The following is a 20,819-nucleotide window of genomic DNA, read 5'->3' as shown; positions in this document are numbered from 1 at the left end:
ATATCTTTATCTGAATAAAGCTTTTTCTCTCATTAAAACTCAACTTTTTCAGCTTTAAAGAAAAATGGACTTTTCTTCCCCTTTTCCAAGAATTGAGTTTGCATGTCTTAGCTATAGACATTCATGGGGCACCACTGTCTTCTTTCTGGATGGTCCCTTCCTAATGTAGACAAGGGCCCAACATGATGTTTTGCCAAAGTATTTTCTTTGGAGCTCAAGAGCCAGCCTATTTCTCTGGGAATCTTGCCCTCATGCTTAAATAAGCCATTGTTTTCCTTTATTCCCAAGGTCTCAGTCCATAACTGCCATCAAGAACCTGAAGACATAGCTTCGTCTATGCCAGACCTAAGGACATCTAAATATCTACCTCTGAACACCTATTTGAAGAAAAGATTATTTCCTGGAACCTACCAATTAATTGTTTTACTATAACAAGGAATCATCCAACATGTTTTATTTCTTCGTTTTGAAAATGTTTGGAAGTGCCTTTACAGAGACATTAAATATACGGTGGAACATACACAACAGGTCATACTGAAACCATAGGTAATATAATGAGATAGATACATTATACAAAAAGGTATATAGAAGCACAATGTCATAACAGCATGCTCTGTTTATAATATCTGGCATTTACCAGGGAACGAGAATCCGATTCAGAAATGTAGAAAGTAAGGGATAACATCTTTTCGAATGCCAGACAAAACTTGTCCCCACCATTTGCTGCCTTGCAATCACCCCAAAGTGCACGACTGGCTGGGCTGTGTAGGTTTGGCCACTCACTATGTTCTGCAGCTGAGATCCGGTCCACCTGCCTGAGAAGAGTCTGAGGCTGGGAACTGATACCTAAGACGCACATTTCAATTTTGAGACAACAGCATGCCCTGTAGACACACATTATACATGAGCAGTATTGTAAAAATTATTTGCCATGGGAAGACACACACTACCTCCCTCTAAGAGCACGGGTCTGCTGCATGATACGCGCTATGTGGGTGTGACTATCTTTCAGTGTTTTATAGCCACTTATTTTTCCCTAGGTTTGATCATTTTCTTATTACTTAATTCTCCACTCTCAGCCTTTCATAGTTGTGGTGTTTGCTTAGGCCCACAATAATGTGTGGGAAATACCTAGAAGACCTCTGTAATGGAGGTTGGACAACTGGTTTTGTTCTTGGAATCCACATTGAGTGGGTGCCCTTGCTAGAAGTCCAAAATAAGGGTCACAGCAGAGGATAACTACAGAAAGGAAGTCACTTGGAGATCAAGTCCCTCCATGGGCCAGTTCATCTTTGGGCATGTGAACTGGTGGCTCTGGGGTAATTCACTGCACTGCAGCAATGAGACGGCAATAGGTCCGATGTACATTTCCAGGTGTGCTCGATGGAAACTGTCACCAACCAGATTAATGAAATGAGAAGGCTGAGTGCCTGGGCCAGTGTGCTTATCAATGCCAGATGTGTGCTCCTTCTCAGCCTGTAATATTCATGGAAATGGAAAATGCTTGTACTACGTGGGAAATACATGGATAAAACAGAGATCCTAAAGCGGTTACGATGGAGGAAAAAGGCACGCTCTTTGAGGAAGCATCTCTAAGTGAAATAACGATATCATATGGTCAGTGTTGACACTGGCAATCTGTTATTTCATTCAGAAAGTCAAATTCTTACAAAGGAGGTAACAATAACATGGCAGACTATTTCAGCTCCAGCCTTATAATGGGAAACAGAAAGTCTCACTTGCTTTTTTGGCCACAGGAAGTAAAGAAAGATGTGTCAGGTCAAAAGTTATTTCAGCCATCCCAAAAAAGTAATATTTCCAAATAGGTTTGAAAAAAATCAGCATCACATAGACCCCAAATCCCAAAGTGGCATCCATCTCTCTGTTTGTAAAGTGCTTTACTCCAATGGACAAAGTAGATGTATAGAGAGGTCTTCTATGCCCTCAGTTCCTGCAGCATCTAAAGAGACTCCCGTGAGACTCTTGTCGTTAACATAAAATTACAACGTTTCATTTGAACAACTGACCAAGAGCAGCAATTAAGTCCAAAGAAATTTTAAAGGCATCTCACAGAATAAGAAGATTGTCCAATCTTGTAAGTTGATAACATTATTGCTTTCTTGGACTGGGAAGATAATTTCCCTAATGAACTTGAACTGTTATTTCTTATCTGGCAAATGATGGTGTCCTATTTGTCTTGAGCCATAGAATAGTCTATAAACACGGTAACCCAGATGAAAATGTTTCTGCATTTTTTTTGTATTTTTAAAAATTTCTAAAAGCAAACAACAGAAAAACTTCAGAACCTATCTCAATTGTATAAAACCATAAAGAAAGTAACAGGCATTAAGGATTTCAATACCAAAAAATTTCAAATGCCATGTTTACATTTTGCACTCACACACAAAGCCTAAATATAAAGCATTCATTCTTTTACAAATCTTATTTCAAGCTTTCTTTTATCCTTTTCTTGAAACATATTTTACTAAACTGTATATATACATGCACGCTCAGATCTGGGAAGAACTAGTTGTTTTTGTTTTCCTTGTTTTGTTTTTGTTTGAGACGGAGTCTCGCTCTTGTCGCCCAGGCTGGAGTGCAGTGGTACAATCTCGGCTCACTACAACCTCCACCTCCCAGGTTCAAGTGATTCTCCTGCCTCAGCCTCCAGAGTAGCTGGGATTGCAGGCGTGCACCACCACGCCTGGCTAATTTTTGTATTTTTAGTAGAGACAGGGTTTCACCATGTTGCCCAAGCTGGTCTCAAACTCCTGACTTCAGGTGATCTGCCCACCTGGGCCTCCCAAAGTGCTGGACCGGTTGAGTTCTGTGTCAGTGCTCCCATGTTCCCAGGGAAAAGACAAGGAGGAAGCTGTTAGTGGAAAACAGTTACCCAAAGTGCTGAGAAGCAATTCTGATGGGGCTGGGGTTTTGCAACTGGGAGCACATTTTTTGGCATTTTGCTGCCAATAGTTTAGAGGCAGGAAATCCTGCCTCCGTTTCACAAAGGCAACTCCTGTGTTTACACCCAATTACTTGAATGATGTCTGAGGGGCCTGGAGAAAGACTAGGTTTGGTATTGGGCATTTATTATGACATGTCAAATTATTGCCTAAGAGGCATCCCCATTCATCCTGAAAGCAAAGAGTAGCATTTGCCAGCATGCCAAAAATGACTCTGCAGTTTCAAGAAATACACACACACCAACAGAGAGCCTCTAGCCCCTCTAGGGACTTGGCAAGTGTACCGCCCATCTTTCAGCTGAAACATCTACTTCAGCCTCTCAAACAGAATCCCCACCTGCCCTGCGGTTTTCTTATGTCTCTAGAGCTCTGCCTGTTCTGGGAACCTCAGCACCCTGGGTCCAGCACAAAGCCCCTGCCCCAAGTACATGTACAAGACCAAGCCATTGACAAGCAAAGATCAAAGGGTGGACAGAGGTCAAAGGCTCTCAAACACCCACAGCATCATGCATTTCAGCACTGACTTTCAACATGGTTTGACCCTGGACGGGGCCGTGAGAAACAGATCTTTTTCTGAGACATCTGTTGAGAAGCTTTCCCCAGCCTACTAGGAAAACAATAAGAAATGTTTTAAAAGTAAAATATGTTGGCAACTTTTATGAAATGTTTTCTTTTGATGTCCATTTATTACTGCATCAAGAGTATTAAAATCTCTGGCTGAAAAGAAAAAAACATATCCATATTATAGCCAACCATACAGCTGCTTTAGGGAACATGCAGATAAAATAATGAAACAACTGAAGAATGTTTAAATGTTTATTTTCATGTTAAAAACGATGTGTTACCCTGTGGTTAGAATATACCTTTATGCTGAAAAATGAAGTCACTTTATTTCCGAAATATTTCCAGAAAAAAAGAAAAGGAAAAAATCCAAAAGTCAAGAAGAGTAAGATGAAAATGTTCTGGCAGATTCCATCATCAATCCCAACATAAGCCACATCCTTTCTAGGCCAGAATTCCAAATTCAGGGCATTTCATGATGTTATTAGGTCTCAAATGTTTTTCCCACTATCAGTTTAGATATTTTTGAGTGGGATGTCTGTACATTTAAAAGCTACAATTTTGCATGCTTTCATTTTAAAAAACTCGGTGTTTCATTATATTGCCTATATTACATACAAAAATATCTGCAGTCCATATTTTAGCATAACTTTTCCACCATCCATACCGTCCCTTTACATGACAGGTGATATGCATTACATCACACGTATATACTTTTGATAAAAAGGGGAGGGTTGCTGAGTTTATAAACCATCTGTTATGTCATTTACAGAGAATGAAATGGAGAATTGAGACCATTTTTAGGTAATTAGAGTGGAAAACACATTGGTGTCCCTGACATATAGGGTTCAGATGAAACCACGCTCTGTGGTCCTTGCTGTGAGACTGAATAGTTCCCTCACAGAGCCTTAATAGTTCTCTGACAGGGCTCCAACATCCCAGTAATGGGAAGACCTCTTTCTAAAATAATGAAACAAGACTGCTACCAAAATGCACAAAGGTGGACGTTCTAAAACTTAAAAGTTAGCAAGTTACAAATTACTTAGTCTACAGATGTGGCAATGGGACAAAAAGCAATCAACTTTCCCCCTGCATGACTTTATAAATAGAAACTTCTGTCTAGATAGTAAGGATTATTACAGTCTGGGAATTTATCCTGGCCAGTGTGCACTATACAACAGCTAGGAAGTCAATTATTCCTTGTCTTGGGACACATGGAGCATTCTGAGGTTTGCTAGGTGTTGTTTTTCCAGGGCAACCTTCTATTGTCTTTTCTTCTTGCCTTCTCTCAAATGCAACACACCTGTGTGTTTAAGCATCAGTTCTTTGATGTGGCAGCTGCTTCTTGATGCCTGTGCTCTGGCCTCTACTGCAGCACATCTGGACCTTGGAGGCAGCGGTTGCAATCCTCAATGGTTCCAGGTCGTATGCTGGTCATCTAGCGTCTGAACCTCCCTTCCTGTGACCATGGAGTTCACTGTCTGGTGCCTTCTCAAGAGGCTTGCTGGTGTCTCCCTCAGCGGGAGGCTGCGCATTCCATTCCCATGGGAGAGGAAGGGACTTTATAAATGTTTGGTTCAGGTTATTTAACAAGACTAATAATGTGGGTCTATCAGCCATAAAATCATGGAAAATCCAGGCAAATTCATGGTCCCCAGAAAATTAGATTTCATGACTTAATAGTTTATACCTTTACCTCCACTTTAGATATTTTGGGGCACAGCGCCTAATAGTTGTATATTGACTAGCTGGAAAACAAGGTGCTATAACCCATGGTTTATAATCTTCAGGAAATATTTAGAGGGAGGAGGAAATATTTTAATGAAATTCTTTCATGAGAAATAGTATCCATGCCAAATCTGAGGACAATTGACGGTCACTGCTGATTCTTACTGAATAGTTTGTTTTCTGGCTCTTCAGTATTCACACACACACACACACATACACACATGGGCATATGTGTGTATATGTGTTTATATACATCTGGGTGTGGGTTCTATGGTGGAAGGAACCCTTCCCCCATGGCCTTCCATTTGATTATTATTTTGAACTGACTGGGTTATAACACAAAGGAGCAAAGGTGGCTACACAGGGGCTGTATCACTCAGGGTGACTCTAAGTAATCACAAGAAGCATCTTCAGGACTGTGGCCAGCTTCCAGCCCTGCTGAGAAAGCACTGGCATGTTTGAATGCTCCCCAGTTTGCCCCCTGCACCCCATCAAGCACTGCCATCAGAGGGAATGCTCTAATTTGTATGTTCCCTAATAACACTCCCCATGGCAGTGATAATTTCCTTTACCTCCTCCCCAGTTAGACCCCCTACCCAAAGTCTTCACTTTACCAGTGGGCAGGACCCTGCTGTATGTGTGTAAGAGACTTCCTCCCCATTTCAGTGGAGGTTCTTCATTTTCAGAAATGAATTCCCAGTATTTCTGGAATGCTAGAGATCCAAAGGGAGAGAGGACTGAAGAGCCTCTCAGAAAGAGCCGACTCACCTGGATAGCTATGTGCCAATCAGCATATGAACTTTCTTCAGTCCTGTACGGTTGGTTCTGAGCTACCTCTGCACCAAACTCTTTGAAAAGCTTTTGGCTGACTAAGGAATCTTCCCATAAAGTGTCAGCCATCTCTCTGCAAGCTCCTTTTGCAGCTAATGCCTGGCTCTCCTCGCTTCCTTATTCCATCAAACTGAACTATTTTTGGAACTTCACCAGCTTCAGTTCCTAAGCCCTGTTTTATAGAACTAACTGAACACTGGGCTCTGGAGGTCAGGCCTACATCACTTGCAATTTCAGCACTGTTCACAAACACACTGTAGTCCTGTGGGCCAGAGATACAGAAAGAACTTTTTGGCTGCCACGTCATGGCTAGAGGAGGCTGGGTTGTCACGTTCCCATCCAAGGAAATCTACAATAAGAGAACAACTGAACGCCTCTCCTTGGATTAGCTCAGTTGTCAGCCATTTGGGGTCAGGGCACTGCTTCAACTGACTTCCTGCAGATCCTTCCTACTTTGGGCCTTTAAAATTATATTTCTTAGAGATGCAAATGGCTCAGTAAAGCTCATAATGAGGCATACTAGTCCAGTGTCCACATTTCCAATAATACGATCTTAATAAATATGTCATCACATTTTGCTAATCTGAAATTTTTGCCTTAGGACCATTCATGATGCTACAAAAATAACATTTTTATTTAAATATTATGCAGGAGTTGTTTCTTTTTTTCTCTTGCCATTTTGATTTTTCAATAGCTGTGGTTTTTAAATTTTTTTTTCTACAATAGCTACTTCTTGAATTCTGGAATGGTCACTTATTTGTATGGACTTTCCGGGGAAACATTGCTTCTCTCCACAAATGCACACCCTGTCAATGTTTTGTCTCTGCCAGAGTCATGATTGAGGTTTTTTTTTTTTTTTTATTTTTTTTGGTCATTGTATGAATGGATTTCTATATATTGCTAACTTGAAATGTCATTCTACTTACTTAAAAAAAAAAAAACGTTTGTTCTGGTAAAATGGAAAGTGCAATCTGCATCTATTTCCTAGATAACTTCCTTTCTGTGCAGGTCCATTCTACTTTAAGACTTCAGTTTGGATAACAAATTGTGTTGGCCACAAAGTACTTGTATAAATACAGCTATGTTGGGGCCTTTTTACCCTCAGAAATGCACTCCAGGAGTTCCCCAAGAGTTTTCAACAAGCAGAGAATAAAAATAAATGTTTGTGATTGACAACTTTTCTCCAAATTTTTGAAACTTCACGTAGAAAACTGTAAAGAGCTGGCCCTCCCTCATTATGTATTAACATTTTAAGTAAAACCCTTTGTCCCAGTGTTATACAAGAGAGTTCAGCAACAAAAGGAAGGAAAAACAAAGTGAGAATAAGCTTCTTGGATACCGTCCCTAGATGAAGAAGTGCGGAAAACTGGAAAAACCTGACATCCTGCCTGGAGACCCAGGAAATAACACGGCATGGCAAATCCCAGGGAAGAAAACTCATGTGTAAATCAAACAGAGCTCAAGGAAAAGACTGAAATTTCTTCTCTTCATGTTTCAAAAAGAATTCCAGAGGTCAAAGGAACAGGTGCAGGTGCAAATGTATATAAAAATAATGAGCAGCGCTCATGACAAATCAGGATAGCTACATTCAGTCATCTTTCATGTATGTCTAAACTCAGGCCAAGGGGCAATTAGTGTCCACTGTGCTTTAAAAGGTCTAGGAATAGAAAAATCAACACCCAAATCTTTTCTAATTCCACATGGCCATTTGTCACGAGATGACTAACAATGTCTGTGGGGTCAGGTTTCATACATTTGCACTGAGCTCGTGCCAGGCAGTCCATAAAACTGTTGTCTTAGAATTTCTTCAGTCCCCACATGTGGCTGTTTTAGAGGCATATCCAGACTGAAAACCCAGCTTCTATAGCTTTCCAGACCTCTTTTACCTGCTTAGAAATGAATCCCACCAGACCTCCACACATCAAACTTTGTTAAATCATCCCCTATTGCTGATCAAACTCACTGCTCCAGCATTCAAAAAACAGAAGGCATAAAGGTGAATACAAACATAAGAAAGGAGTTTACATCTGGTCTTGCAGTCTTTCCATATAGTCTCTAAAGTCCTGTGAATCCCCCAGCCCCATATCTTGGCAGACCCACTTGATGTTATCATCGCTGTCAAACAGGATGGAGTTGGTGTATGGGCCGCCGTCCTCTGGAAGGATGGTGGTGTAGGAAGTGAACTTGACTCTCTTCCTCTTTGGGCCCGAAGAATTCATAGGTTCATTTTTAATTTCTTTCTCATAGACATAGTCAGAGGGTCTGAGGAGTTGACTATGAAAAGTCTTCTGGGAACTGCCGTTCAGAAGGAAGTTCCTCTCCTCAAACTGCAGGCCCCTGTCTATCATGGTTGTGCACTCCTCCGACGGGAGTGTAATGTCAACAGGGTTCTCCAAAAGTTCCACTTCATTCCCAAGCCAGACCCAGTCGTGGGAATGGGGGATGTTGCCCTGCTCGCTCACAGCAAACCTTTTGTGTCTGTATTTCCAGGCAAATGCCACGCAGTTGATCAAGAAGACCAGAATGGCCAGGCAGAAGACGCAGAGCAGGGCATACATGCCAATCTCCAAGTCTGTTAGCCCCCTTGAGGTCACTGTGAGGTCACTAGGATTATTGGGGTCCGGTGACTTCCCTTGATTGGGGAAGCTTGTGAAGGCATCTGGACCACCACTTTTGAATAACTTATTCTTCCCTTCCATGGGAGACTGGGGGGTTGTGCTTTTGTTGGTACTTTCCTCGTGGCCAACAGGCGTGCCATGGTGGAACCATTCCTGGACTGCTCTCTCCTGGTTTCCTTCGCGCTCTATGGAATTACTGAGGTGGTCTTTATATTCCCGACTGATGCCCTCAATATCATTGCTGCCTCCTTGGTGCTCATCACTACTTGGTTCGAATTTGACCTTGACATTTCCTTTACCCACAGCAAGAACACTCTTCCTCTTGGTCTTCTGACAAGGTTCACTTATCATCATTTCTAACTTAATCAAAGGCCCTTGTCCTTCACCCTCCGCAACCACAATTGGCCATTTGGACTCAAGGTTTGCCTGGACAGACACCACCATTTCATCCAATGATGAGACAGTAACAGAATAATCCTTAGGATCGTAAATGTCTAAAGGTGTCACCGAACCATCACTGAATAAAATCCAAGAACTTACTATTGCTTCCTAAGGAAAATGAAACCAAAGCATTATGTTATAATCAGATTCCTTCAAATTTGAAAACATAAATATAATCTCCTATATAAATTGTTTCAATATAAGGAGAAGATGTCTATAGTTTTATAATCTTGAACAGTTCTGGTTATGCCTTGAACTGGTGGAACTGGCATCAATAATGTGCTGTAGCCTCTCTGGGACAAGGAATAAATAATACACTTTAATGACGGCATTAAACTATAATTTATTGCATACATACAATAGAATTTGACCTTTTTAAAAACATATTGAAAGATCAGGCAATTTATCTGAATCAATTTCAGGTGCAACAAATCAGGCTACTGCTCAAGATAATATCACTTTGAACATTCTTTATTAAGAACCCAGTGGTGACGTAGCAAAACATGCACTGGCTGGGGGAGTGGGGAAGATGCACTGTGAGGCTGGCTGGCTGGAATGGCACAGTGGCTCTGGTATCTTCAGAAATAATTTATAGAAGTTTAGAGATGGGAGGAAGTTTTAGAGTTGACCATAATTATTGTAAACAGTAGCAATTTGGTGCCTATTAGCCATGCATAAGTAGCTGAAATGGAATTTCCAAGTATCAAAAACCACCTGCTTTGGCAAAAGTGAAAACGTGATCCTTTGGCCACGGTCTAGCAGCAGGCTGTGCCTGGCACAGATAAGCCCAGCAGAAAGCAAATGGCGTATGGGGATGTGGTGGGTGTGGAAAAGCACATAAGAGGAAATGTGTCTAAGTCCCTGAATACTTTTCTCAGAGACAGAACAGCCTGGATAAGAAACAAGAAGCTTCAAGAATCCCCAGTCCTAGGCATGAGGGCTCTCCTGCTCTCCTTTACAGGACGTGCTAACCGAGACAGAATTCATCTCCACTGACCAGGGAGGCAGGGCCCCTGCGACACTCACCTGCTGTGGGGACTGAAGAACATCCAGGGCAGCGACTGTGGAGACGATGGCCCTTTTGTCTGCTCGGTGTGGCTGCAGGGAGAGAGACATGCCAGCTACGAGCTGCACTCCCAGCTCCGCGATGGTGACTCGGTCATCCAGGACGATCACCGTCTTCTCAGCCAGGATGGAGTCCGAGAGCGGCGAGAGGACCTGAAAAGTCAGTGGGGAGGCTCATGCATCTCTGTTCCTCACAAGCACCGTGAACCCCTTAACTAGGGCTCCCAACAAAGTGCTCTCCCAGCCCTTGGCTCAATGCATGCACCCGTGGGAATCGGTTAGGAGAGTATTAAGCTGTTGTCCAATCACACTTAACAATTACAGGAGTTTTATATAGATGATCTTGGTCTATTTACTTTCCTCTGATTTATGTCATGATAACAGCCGTGTATTTTCTGAGAGAATCTTGATTTAATTTAGAGGCAGTAATAAAAACCTGTCCATTGATATTAGGTACTCAAAGAGCAACATTTTCCCAACAACTAATATTTAGAATGGCACAGCTGCCCTTAAAACAGGGTGGTCATCCTGTATTACTCAGGTGGACCCAGTGTAATCACGTGAGTCCTTAAAAGCAGAGACCTTTTCCTGGCTGGGGGCAGAAGGGGAAGTTAGAGGTTCAGTGTGGGAAGGACTCCATCCAGCCGTTACTGAAGGCGGAAGTTAGGGGTTCAGTGTGGGAAGGACTCCATCCAGCCATTACTGAAGGCGGAAGAGACCACATGACAAGGAATGCAGGTGGCCTTGGAGCAGAGTGACCCCTGGTGACCCCTGGCTGACAGTGGGCAAGGAAACAGGGACCTCGGTCAGTCCTAAAATCACAAAGCACTAAGTTCTGCCCACAACCTGAAGGAGCTCGGCAGCCAAGTCTTTCCCCAAACTCCCAGATAAGAGCCCAGGCCAGTCGAGACCTGGAGTTCAGCCTCGTGGTGCCCTGAGCACAGAATGCAGCAGGCCCACGCGGACGCCTGACCTGCGGAAATATTAGCTGACTAACAGGTGTTTTTTAAGCTGCTAGTTTGTGGTAATTTGTTACACAAAAATAGAAAACACAGAACATAACATGTTTCATCCAGCTTTGCCAAAAATATAGCTTTGGCTACAATAAAATCTGACTTAGTTAACTCTGAGCAGAAACATTTTAAATTTGTATAAAGAAATATTCTGCACCATTTCTGCACACTTATCCTGTCAAATTGGCTAGAAAATAATTTTACTGTCACTATGATAAAGAATATTTAGCTATGGATTATTATGTTTTGAAAAAAGTTTGTCTACAAGGTATGATATAACTAAATGGTTAAACTTCAAGGTTAGGAGGAAAAAAACTAGCTTTCAGCAGTTCAACCACCTTCTATTGGTGATTACAAAATGGAGAGTATGATATTGGGGAAAAGATTATTTACACTATATGTTTCATTTAGCCTTCTTGGTAAAAGGGATTAGATATTTTTGTCAACTCTCTAAAATGCGAAAATTAATCTGAGTTTAGGTTATTAAAATTGGTGAATGCTCTATTGCTTCTCATTATTCTCTTACAAACAAACAGAGGCAATGCATGCACAGTGACACACGTTGATATGCACGGCCACGTGCACATGCACACACAGACACACATCTGCACAACAGCATCTACCTGGCCACTCATCAACACAGACTGGTGCTGGGCAAAGTGGCAAGGCATGGCAGCATGTACCTGCACCGTGGTTATTCCCGGCTCCCGACCAGCCAGGGTCCTGCCGTCCTGTAACTGAGCGATTTTCGGCTCCTCCACCTTCATGAACTCGGTCACAAGGTCAGTGATGTCAAACTGCCAGTCGGGGCCCAGCATGTAGGTGAGCTGCCCTAAGTCAGGCGACTCGGCCACAAACTGGGTGAGGACGCGCACCGTGGCGTGCTGGTACTGCAGGGAGCAGCCTCGTCCCTTCTTCTCCTCATCGTCCTCGTCATCGCTATCCCGGGTAGGCCTAGAGCACAAGGAATCAAAACAGAATAAAGTCCCCATTGTTAAGAAGTTCTACATGCCCTTGTTTTTAAAATTCTAGGTGAGCCCACAGAATGAAATGAAATGGTCTTTCTCCTGCCGGACCTGCTCAGCCATCTATCCATTCCCTGTTCATTCACTCATTCCACAAGCACTTTGGTGAGGATCACGTGCTTTGTGCTTGCAACAGGAATGGCAAGGGCAGCTCCTGTCTTCCTGGCCCATACAGAGGCTGAGGCTCTGGTCCTGGTGTCCTGGAAACTGGTAATTTTAAAACCATTCCCCTGTGGGATGGAGGAACCTAAGATATGAGTCAGAACTGCTGTTTGGATTCATTTTGATATTGGACCTCATGCTAAGTTCTCTACCCTCTCACAGGCTCCGCTACCTCCCTTTGGAAACGAACACATAGGAACAGCTGGGCCCCTTTCCTCCCTCATAGTTCCACATGAGGACCAAGTAGGTCAAGGTACGACGACATCTCAGAAATGGCCCTTTAGGAACCCCAGACCAACCAGGAACCATCAGCCGTGGATGGTTCTAACACCCCACCTCCTCATCGGCTGAGGCCCTCTAGTCTGTACAGAAAGCAGCAGCTTCCTGAGCTTATGGCCCTAAAGTCTGCCAAAGGATCCTTTCCTTCTACCGTCCTACACTAATCTAAAATCACTGCTCTGGGAGCAGACCTGCTCATGCTACTGCTAAAACATTTGAAATGTGTCTCTCCTGTTGCCCGTCCTGGCTTCTCCCTTCCTTCCTTATGGCTCTGGCCCTTCCTCTCTCCCTGGCACCTGTTATCCTCTAACCTCCACCTGTCCACAATCCACCCTGAGAAAGCCTCTCTGGCTCTGCAATTCCAGAACCTTCCCCTCAAGAAGTAGCAGTCCTGTGTCCCTTTGAGAGTGCTTTGTTTGGTGACTACTGACCAGTCTGTGCCCTCGGTGCCTGGGGATTGTGTCAGGGGAGAAAGGGGAGAAGGGGAGTGACTCGTGCATGCTGAATTAGACCTACTGTGTGTCCTCTTCCACGTGCTTACATAAGGATGAGAGCGGACATCGATTGCCCATGCAGCACACAAGAGCCATGCATATTTAATGCATGTAATCTTCACACACCCCCAAAGAGCGAGGTTGAATTATTTCTCTGATCTTACCAGTGAGGAAACCAAGACATGGTTTGTGCGGCCACTCAGCCAGGGCCACACAGCTGGCCGTCTCCCGAGGCAGGGCCCACACAACCAGGCCAGCTGCCCCATCACGTGTGTCCCCTTCCTTTCTATAGCTAAGTCCATTCATCTTCTTAACAGCTATGAAACATGTTCTTATTTTTGCATAAAGAAACCAGGCTCAGAGTGGTTAATATGTATCCCAGATAACTGGCAATTAGCAGGTCTGGATACAGCTCCATTTGACTTCTGAAAGTTACTTTCTTTACTATATGACATTCTGCCTCCCTGAAAGGTCTAAGAACCATTTATAAAATGATAGAAAAAATTTTTGCCAGCACAATAGCATAACAATTTTGGTTTCCCAAAGTAAGAAATGAATATCTCCGTGAGTAAGACAGATGGTATTAGGTGGCAAAGAAACATAGCATTCAATTTAAAAAATAAAAATAAAACAAACAAATAACATACTGAAAAGTGATTCCCATTTTATTTTTCAATCCTTCTGAATATGTCACAGGGAATATCTCTGTTCTGTGCTAGAATGTCTTTAAAGCTTCTCAGAACTAACTACTTTCCATTAGTTAATAAAGACAAGTTCACATAGGCAGGCAACGGTGTCTACTCAGAATTTAACAACATTGTTTAGTTTTCTTTGTAATAATTTTAGGTTAAATTTATTTTATGATAAATGACACTAGTCGACCATTTGTGCTAGCAATGGGAAGTTCCCTTTAAATTAATGGGTAAAAAAGAAGATCACCACTAGGCATGTGTTTCATTAAAATGTGGCAGTATCATCATAATGGTCAATGAATACATGAGATTTTAGAAATCTTGTGGTAATGAAACAAAACAATCCTGTTATTTTAGGGCAGATTGTATCCTATTCATTTATTTAAACTTTTAATTTCAAAATAATTACAAATTAACTAAAAGCTAAAAAACAAACAAACAAACAAAAAACCAGGAGATCTTATACACTCTTTACCCAGTTCCCTGAAGTTAGCATCTTCCTAACTATAAGAAAATATCAAAACCAGGAAATCGGCAATGGTATACACGGAGCTTATTAACATGCAAGCATAACTTATTACAGTCTAATGATACCAAAGCTTTGCTACTTTGAGTGTAGATACCTTAGTTCCCTGTAAGTCCCATCACCCCGACCACTTTTAAGAATATAATTGTTTTAAGTATGTTTTTCTATCTATCCTAAGTACCACATCAGGTAATGTCATACTTTCCCCTTTGAATACCAAACACGATGTAAAAAATTGGTGCGAAGGAAAGTCTATCCTATTTAACAGTGTTTTTACTCATTCTGTCATTCTTCTTTCCTTTCTGAAGCTCCAAATCCTTTTCCATTATAATTTTTTCTGTCTACTGAAGTTTCCTGTCTAATGAAGTTCCATTAGCCATGCTTTAAAGGTAGGTCTCCTGAAAACAAACTCTCGAAGTTTTTGTTCATTTAAGAATGTCTTTATTCTCCTTTCATTCCTAAAGGATACTTTTGCCAGGTAAAGAATTTGAGGCTGACAGTGCCTTTCTTTTAGCGCCTGAAAAATGTGCGAAGTCCTTCTGGCCTCTGTGGTTTCAGGCGAAAAATTCATTGCCATTCACATTGGTATAACCTGTCTCTGGATGTGTTTAAGACTTTCTTTGTCTTTCATTTTCAGAAGTTTAATTACAATGTGTCTTCACGTGGATTTTTGGGCTTCTCATGTTTGTGGTTTCTCAAGCTTTTTGAAACTACGCGTGTATGCCTCTTGACAAATCGGAAAGGTTTTCAGCCATTACTCTGCAAATACTGTTTGAGCCCAACACCTTTTCTCCTTTTCTTCTCGGATTCTAATTATGGGAATCCTAGATATTTTCTTATAGTCCCACAAGCCCCTGATGCTCCATTCCTTTTTTCCCACAAGTCTATTTTCTCTGTTATTTAGATGAAGTAAATTGTATTGTCTGTTCTCAAGTCCACTGATTTTATCCTCTGTCATCTCACTGCACTGCTGAGCCTATTGAGGGCTTTTGTTCACCCTCGTTTCTATATTTTTCTATAATTTACATCTGGTTCTTTTTTATAAGTTATGTTTCCTTGCTGAGATATTTTCCTTTTTAATTGATTCCAAGGCTATTTCTAATTTCTTACTGAAAGCTTTTTTTTTCCTTTGGTATGGCTGCTTTAAAATCCTTGTCAGATATTCTAACATCTGGTTTATCTGGGCATTGCCATCAGTTGACCATCTTTTCTCATTCAAGTTGTGGTTTATCTAATTCTTGGTATGACGAGTGATATTTTTGTTATGTTCTGGATATTTTGTACATTATGACAGGAAACTCTGGGTTCAACTGAAATCTATTGTAGTTAAATTTGCTTTGTTTCAGTGCATATGTCCTAGGCTACTTTTGTGCACTTAGGTTCTAATGACAATTTGGCTTGAGAGCCCTCAGGTGCTATTCTGGTCTGTTTTGTTCCCCTGGTCCTGTGGTTTCCTGCAGTGAAGCAGGAATCCCACTTGAATGTCTCTGGGTTTGCCCAACGGAGACGAGGGCACCTCCCTGGCCTGGGTGGAGGCTGGAAGACATCAGGCAGGCAGGGCAGTATCACTTCCCCCAGCGGCCCTTCAAGTTTCAGCAATGGGTTTTCAAGATCCACCCTTGGCCTTTTGCTTCAAGCACACTTTTCTGACAGTGAATCTCTTAAAATTTCTTCATCATTTGCTGTCTGGAAAGACTGAAAATTTCAACATCATCAGGTCCCTGTTTCTTCTTGTCTCATAGCCCTTCCAAAATTTTCTCTCTCCTCTTGCATTCTGCTATTAGCAGCAAGATGAATCTAAGTGCACATTCAGTATTTGCCTGGTCTTCTCCTCAGCTAACTATCTGACCTCACTTGCTTTCCACACACCTGCAGGGCACAATCTTGCGAAGCACTCTGTCACCTCCTAACCAGAATCCATGCTCCTCAACTCCCCCTGAACCCTCACTGGCAGCATTTTTGAAGTTCAGATTTCTGCTTCCCATTTGTGCACAATGATCTCAGCTTTCTGTAAGGTGATTTGGGATTTCTCTACAATGATCCTCATGCATCATGTACAACGTCTTTAACACCCATGTTTCTACTAACAATCTGTTCAAGGCAATTGATGCTTTTTCCATTATGCTCCTCAAAATCTTCCAGCCTCCACTCACTGCCTGATTCCAAAGGCACACTCACATTTGAGGTATGACTTATGGCTACAAGCCACCACTGGGCAACAGGCTCTATATTCGTTTTCTATTGCTGCATAACAAATGACCACAAACTTCATGGTTTAAAACAATGCCCACACCAACACACTCATAGTTCTGCAAGCCAGTAATCCAGACAGGCTCAACTGAATTCTCTACACAGAGATTCACAAGTTCAATATTAAGGCGTCAACTGGGCTGGTCTCTTATCTGGAAGTGCTAGGGAAGAATCCACTTCTAAGATCAGCCAGGTTGTTGGCAGAATTCTGTTCCTAAGGTTATAGAACTGAGGCCCCATTTCCTGGCTGGTTGTCATTTGGAGGCTGCTCTCGGCTACTAAAGATTACCACATTCCTTGGTAAGTGGCTCAGTCCACATTCGTCAGCAAGTGGCTCAAGCCACCTTCAAAGCCAGCAGTACATCATCACGTTGTTCTCATCCTCAAATCTTCCCAACTTCCCCTTCTGCTACCAGTTGGCAGGAACTCTGCTTTCAGAGGCTTCTCTGGTGGGTCCCTGCACCTGGCTAATCTCTGTATTTTAAGGTCCATTGATTTGGCATTGTAGTTACATCTGTAAAATCCCCTCCCAGCACTACCAGATTAGTGTTTGAAGAAGAAGGAGATGGGGATCATGGGAAGGGAGAGTGATCTTTTTTTTTTTTTGTGATACAGAGTCTTGCTCTGTCGCCCAGGCTGGAGTGCAGTAGCGTGATCTCGACTCACTGCAAGCTCCGCCTCCTGGGTTCACGCCATTATTCTGCCTCAGTCTCCCGAGTAGCTGGGACTATAGACGCCTGCCACCTCGCCCGGCTAATATTTTTGTATTTTTAGTAGAGATGGGGTTTCACCGTGTTAGCCAGGATGGTCTTGATCTCCTGACCTCGTGATCCACCCGCCTCGGCCTCCCAAAGTGCTGGGATTACAGGCGAGAGTCATCTTTAGAACTGTCTACTATAGTATGTATCCATTCACTGAGTTCTTGGGACAACCCTTCAGTAATGTTACCATCCCTAATTGATAGATGAGGAAACTGAGAAAGAGATAGGTTAAATCACACGTCCAACATCACACAGGTACAAGTTGTAAAGCTGGGGTTAAAATTCAGGCAGCAAAATGAAGAGTCTTACCCGGTGCGGGGAGAGGGGGGAACAACTCAGGCAGCCTTATCCCACAGCCCACAGTCTTAACCACTGTACTGTGCTCCATGGAGGAAGGCTGACATTTACAAGCAGGGGAACTGAGAGTGAATAACATAGGAATGAACAATAGAGAAGTGAGTGGGGAATGGAAAATAGCTATGTCCTAAATGCCACATCTTGTGGTAGGTGCTTGTTACGTATTGCATTCATTTCACTGAATCCTAGCAACTACTCTATGAGGTTGTTACTATTATTATTACGATTATCTTCATTAAAATTTCCTCATGTCAAGTTGCTAGTAAGTACTCAAGTCAGATCCATCTGAACCCGAAACCCAGACCACGCTTCCCACCGCGGATGTTGCTTCCCAAGGGCTTGAGTCCCTGAGGGCCAATTTGCCTCCCACAAAGATCTGGGCCCCAGGACAATCAGATCCAAAGTCTTCTCTTTGATTCCTCACCTTCTGTTGGCAGCAACCGGGATCCTCCAGCCCTTGATCTGGCTCAGCTCAGTGTCTGAGATCTCAATCTGCAGGGGGAGTCTGGGCGCCCAGACAGTGACCTCGAACTGGGAGGTGAAATGCTGGTGGGTGAAGTTCACAATTGTGTCCACTTTGCTCTTCATTTCCTTCCCGTTCACAAAAATGGAATCACAGTTGTTGGAAACCTTTGGGGAGGAGGCAGAACCTTGAGATGCATCAGGAGGAAAAGCACAAGCAAATACTAACAACACTGAAAGTTCATGAACTGCAGCAGCTCTGATTTATTAGACACCAAAACAACCCGATGAACAGAACTTGTACAAAAGGTAATTTGTAGGCACGAATTAGTGACAAATACTGACAAATAGACTCCAGGAAAACTATTTTGTATTACAAAATACTGACAAGTAAAACCATTAACATAATTTAATGGAGTTATATAACCTCTGTTGCCTTTTGTGTGTATGTGTCAGTGTTTTTCTTTATCTTACCTTTTTTATGTACTCAAACGATCACTAATCAAACCCCAGGTGCCTCATAGTTCACTCCTGCACCATATCTGAAGATGCATAAAAGGTTTTTATGTTACTGAAAAAGCACATTATTCAAGTCATACTGAGGATCTCTGAAAAATCAGGAGAGCTTTGCACTAGATTAAAATCCTGGTAGGCAAAATAGTTGTGAAATGCATTAGAAACATGGAGACAATTATTTTTGCCCCATTCAGCTATAATTTTGCAGAATGAATGTGGCATTTCACCATGGTCTTTTGACTCAGCACTTGGGGGTGGCCTCTCTAATGTGCATGCTTCAGTAGGTTAAGCATTAGACCATTTAAGTCCCCATTTTACTTCACATTTTCAGGATAAGCAAATAAATTGTTGCTCACTTTCTCTCCTGGACAATCAGGAAAATGTATTTATGTATCTAGGTGGAGAGAAGAAAGAGGGATCACAAATCATTTCATGAGCAGAGGACAGAAAATAAAAAGTAGTGTGCAACCTTTGCATTCATACTGCTGAGGGGCAGTGTCAAGCCTGGGCTGCTGGCAGGGCCCCCACCTCAACCAGTGGAGCCACCACAGCCCCACTTTTGCAAGCCAGAAACTAGGACTTGCTCTTGTTGTTTCTCTTCCTCACTTGAATCTGTAACTACAACTCAGGCCTCCCTTCTGAGCCCGAGATACACACGTCCAACTGCCTATTTGACATGGTCAAGTGAATGGCTCAAGAACAATGTTCAGAAGTGCCCACTTCCAAACTTAAAGAGTGAACTTCCAAGTTGTTTGAGATAAATTACCACCTTCCCTCCCTCCCAAAAAAATGGCACCAATATGAATGTGCTTCCTTGGAAATGAAGAAATCAGCCTTTTACCACCCAATAGCTCTACACTGCAGCTCGCCGTGGAAACCGAGGAGAAAATAGCTAATGGGACACTTAAGACTCACCCTGCATCCTCAGTCACAGGGATGGATCCTTGTCACTTCCACTTCTCAACACCAATGATGTCTTTAGGAATCCTTAAGTATAATTAATGTAGGCTACTCATTGGGAGATCTGCTGAAATCATTGAGACTTTGACTTGATAATCCTAGTCCACAAAGCAATGAACAAGGATTGCTGGAGAGTTACTGGAGTCTGGCTAAGTTCATTTTTGGAGCTCCTTTCCTATCCTGTCAGAACTTAGCAGTCTAAAATCTTTTTCCCTCCAGGCCTAAGATAGCAGTGGATAGAGCTACCATTAGGCCTGATAGCTAATGTGTCTCTCATGCCCAAAATTCCAGGGGGAGCTGAATATGGCATTTCTTTAACTTTTCAAATTAAAAAAAGAATCTACTTCTATCCCTCTTTTTGCTTTGTTTTATAAAAAGAGAGAGAACAACAACAATGAAGCAAGCAAATGAGCTGTATTTCAGAGCACGTTTGAGGCAGTTAAATCTGCTTCATTGTGCCCAGGACTGTAAATAATCAGAACAAGATTTCCATTTAGAGCAGAAAATGGAATGGAGGATCATGTTCTTATTTTTAATAGATGTTGACACAATGCTGAGCCTGACTGCCATCCATTCAGGTACTCAAGATGTGGAAGCCCCATTATAGAGAAACATCTGCCTTCCCAAGGAAGCACTGCACTAGGAGAAGGTGAAAGCTCAGTAAGACTCTAATTTCCCCTGAACTCACTGCCTGTTCTGCCTGTGGCATGCAGACTACCTCAAGAGAATGAAGTCCCCCCAACCCTGCTCAGAAAAAAAGAGACTGAGGTCCCCTATGATTTAGAAACCTGCAGTGGATACATTGAGGAGTTCTGCTCTCACTTCTCCCTAGCTCAGGTGGTTATCACCTATTGCTAGAATTTTCTCAGTCCAACATTCCATAGTGCAGACCTCAACGCTCCTGCATTTGTGTAAAATTATGGTTCTCCCTTGTTTACTGCTACCCACCCACCCCCAATCACACTTCAAATCACTCTGAATCACATCCCACTGGAGAGAACACACCAGTTTTGGAAACTGTGAGGCCCTTTCTATGTTAATAAGGAATAAATAATGTAACTGTCTGCATCCTTTCAGAGCACTACAGACTTAAACCTGCTCCATATTTTAGGAAG

At 42.5% G+C, this 20,819-nt stretch overlaps 1 protein-coding gene across 2 annotated transcripts in view; it reads right to left on the bottom strand.

Annotated features, from left to right (window-relative positions):
• Positions 1 to 436: 436 nt before the first annotated feature.
• LOC100997021 (transmembrane protein 132B) overlaps positions 437 to 20,819 on the bottom strand; it is a 470,985-nt gene continuing 450,602 nt past the window's right edge. For both annotated transcript variants that reach the window (XM_031650922.1, XM_009182038.4), the window contains 4 exons: positions 18,191 to 18,396; positions 11,904 to 12,174; positions 10,169 to 10,360; positions 437 to 9,250 (listed from right to left, as the gene is read on the bottom strand). In XM_031650922.1, coding sequence (XP_031506782.1) covers positions 8,105 to 9,250; positions 10,169 to 10,360; positions 11,904 to 12,174; positions 18,191 to 18,396 — 1,815 coding nt within the window. In that variant the 3' untranslated portion in view covers positions 437 to 8,104. The remainder of the gene's footprint in view (positions 9,251 to 10,168; positions 10,361 to 11,903; positions 12,175 to 18,190; positions 18,397 to 20,819) is intronic.

This window comes from Papio anubis, chromosome 9 (assembly GCF_008728515.1).
Source record: "Papio anubis isolate 15944 chromosome 9, Panubis1.0, whole genome shotgun sequence".
Taxonomy (NCBI): Eukaryota; Metazoa; Chordata; class Mammalia; order Primates; family Cercopithecidae; genus Papio; species Papio anubis.
Note: the sequence above shows the minus strand (reverse complement) of the source record. Positions and strands in the feature narration are given on the sequence as shown.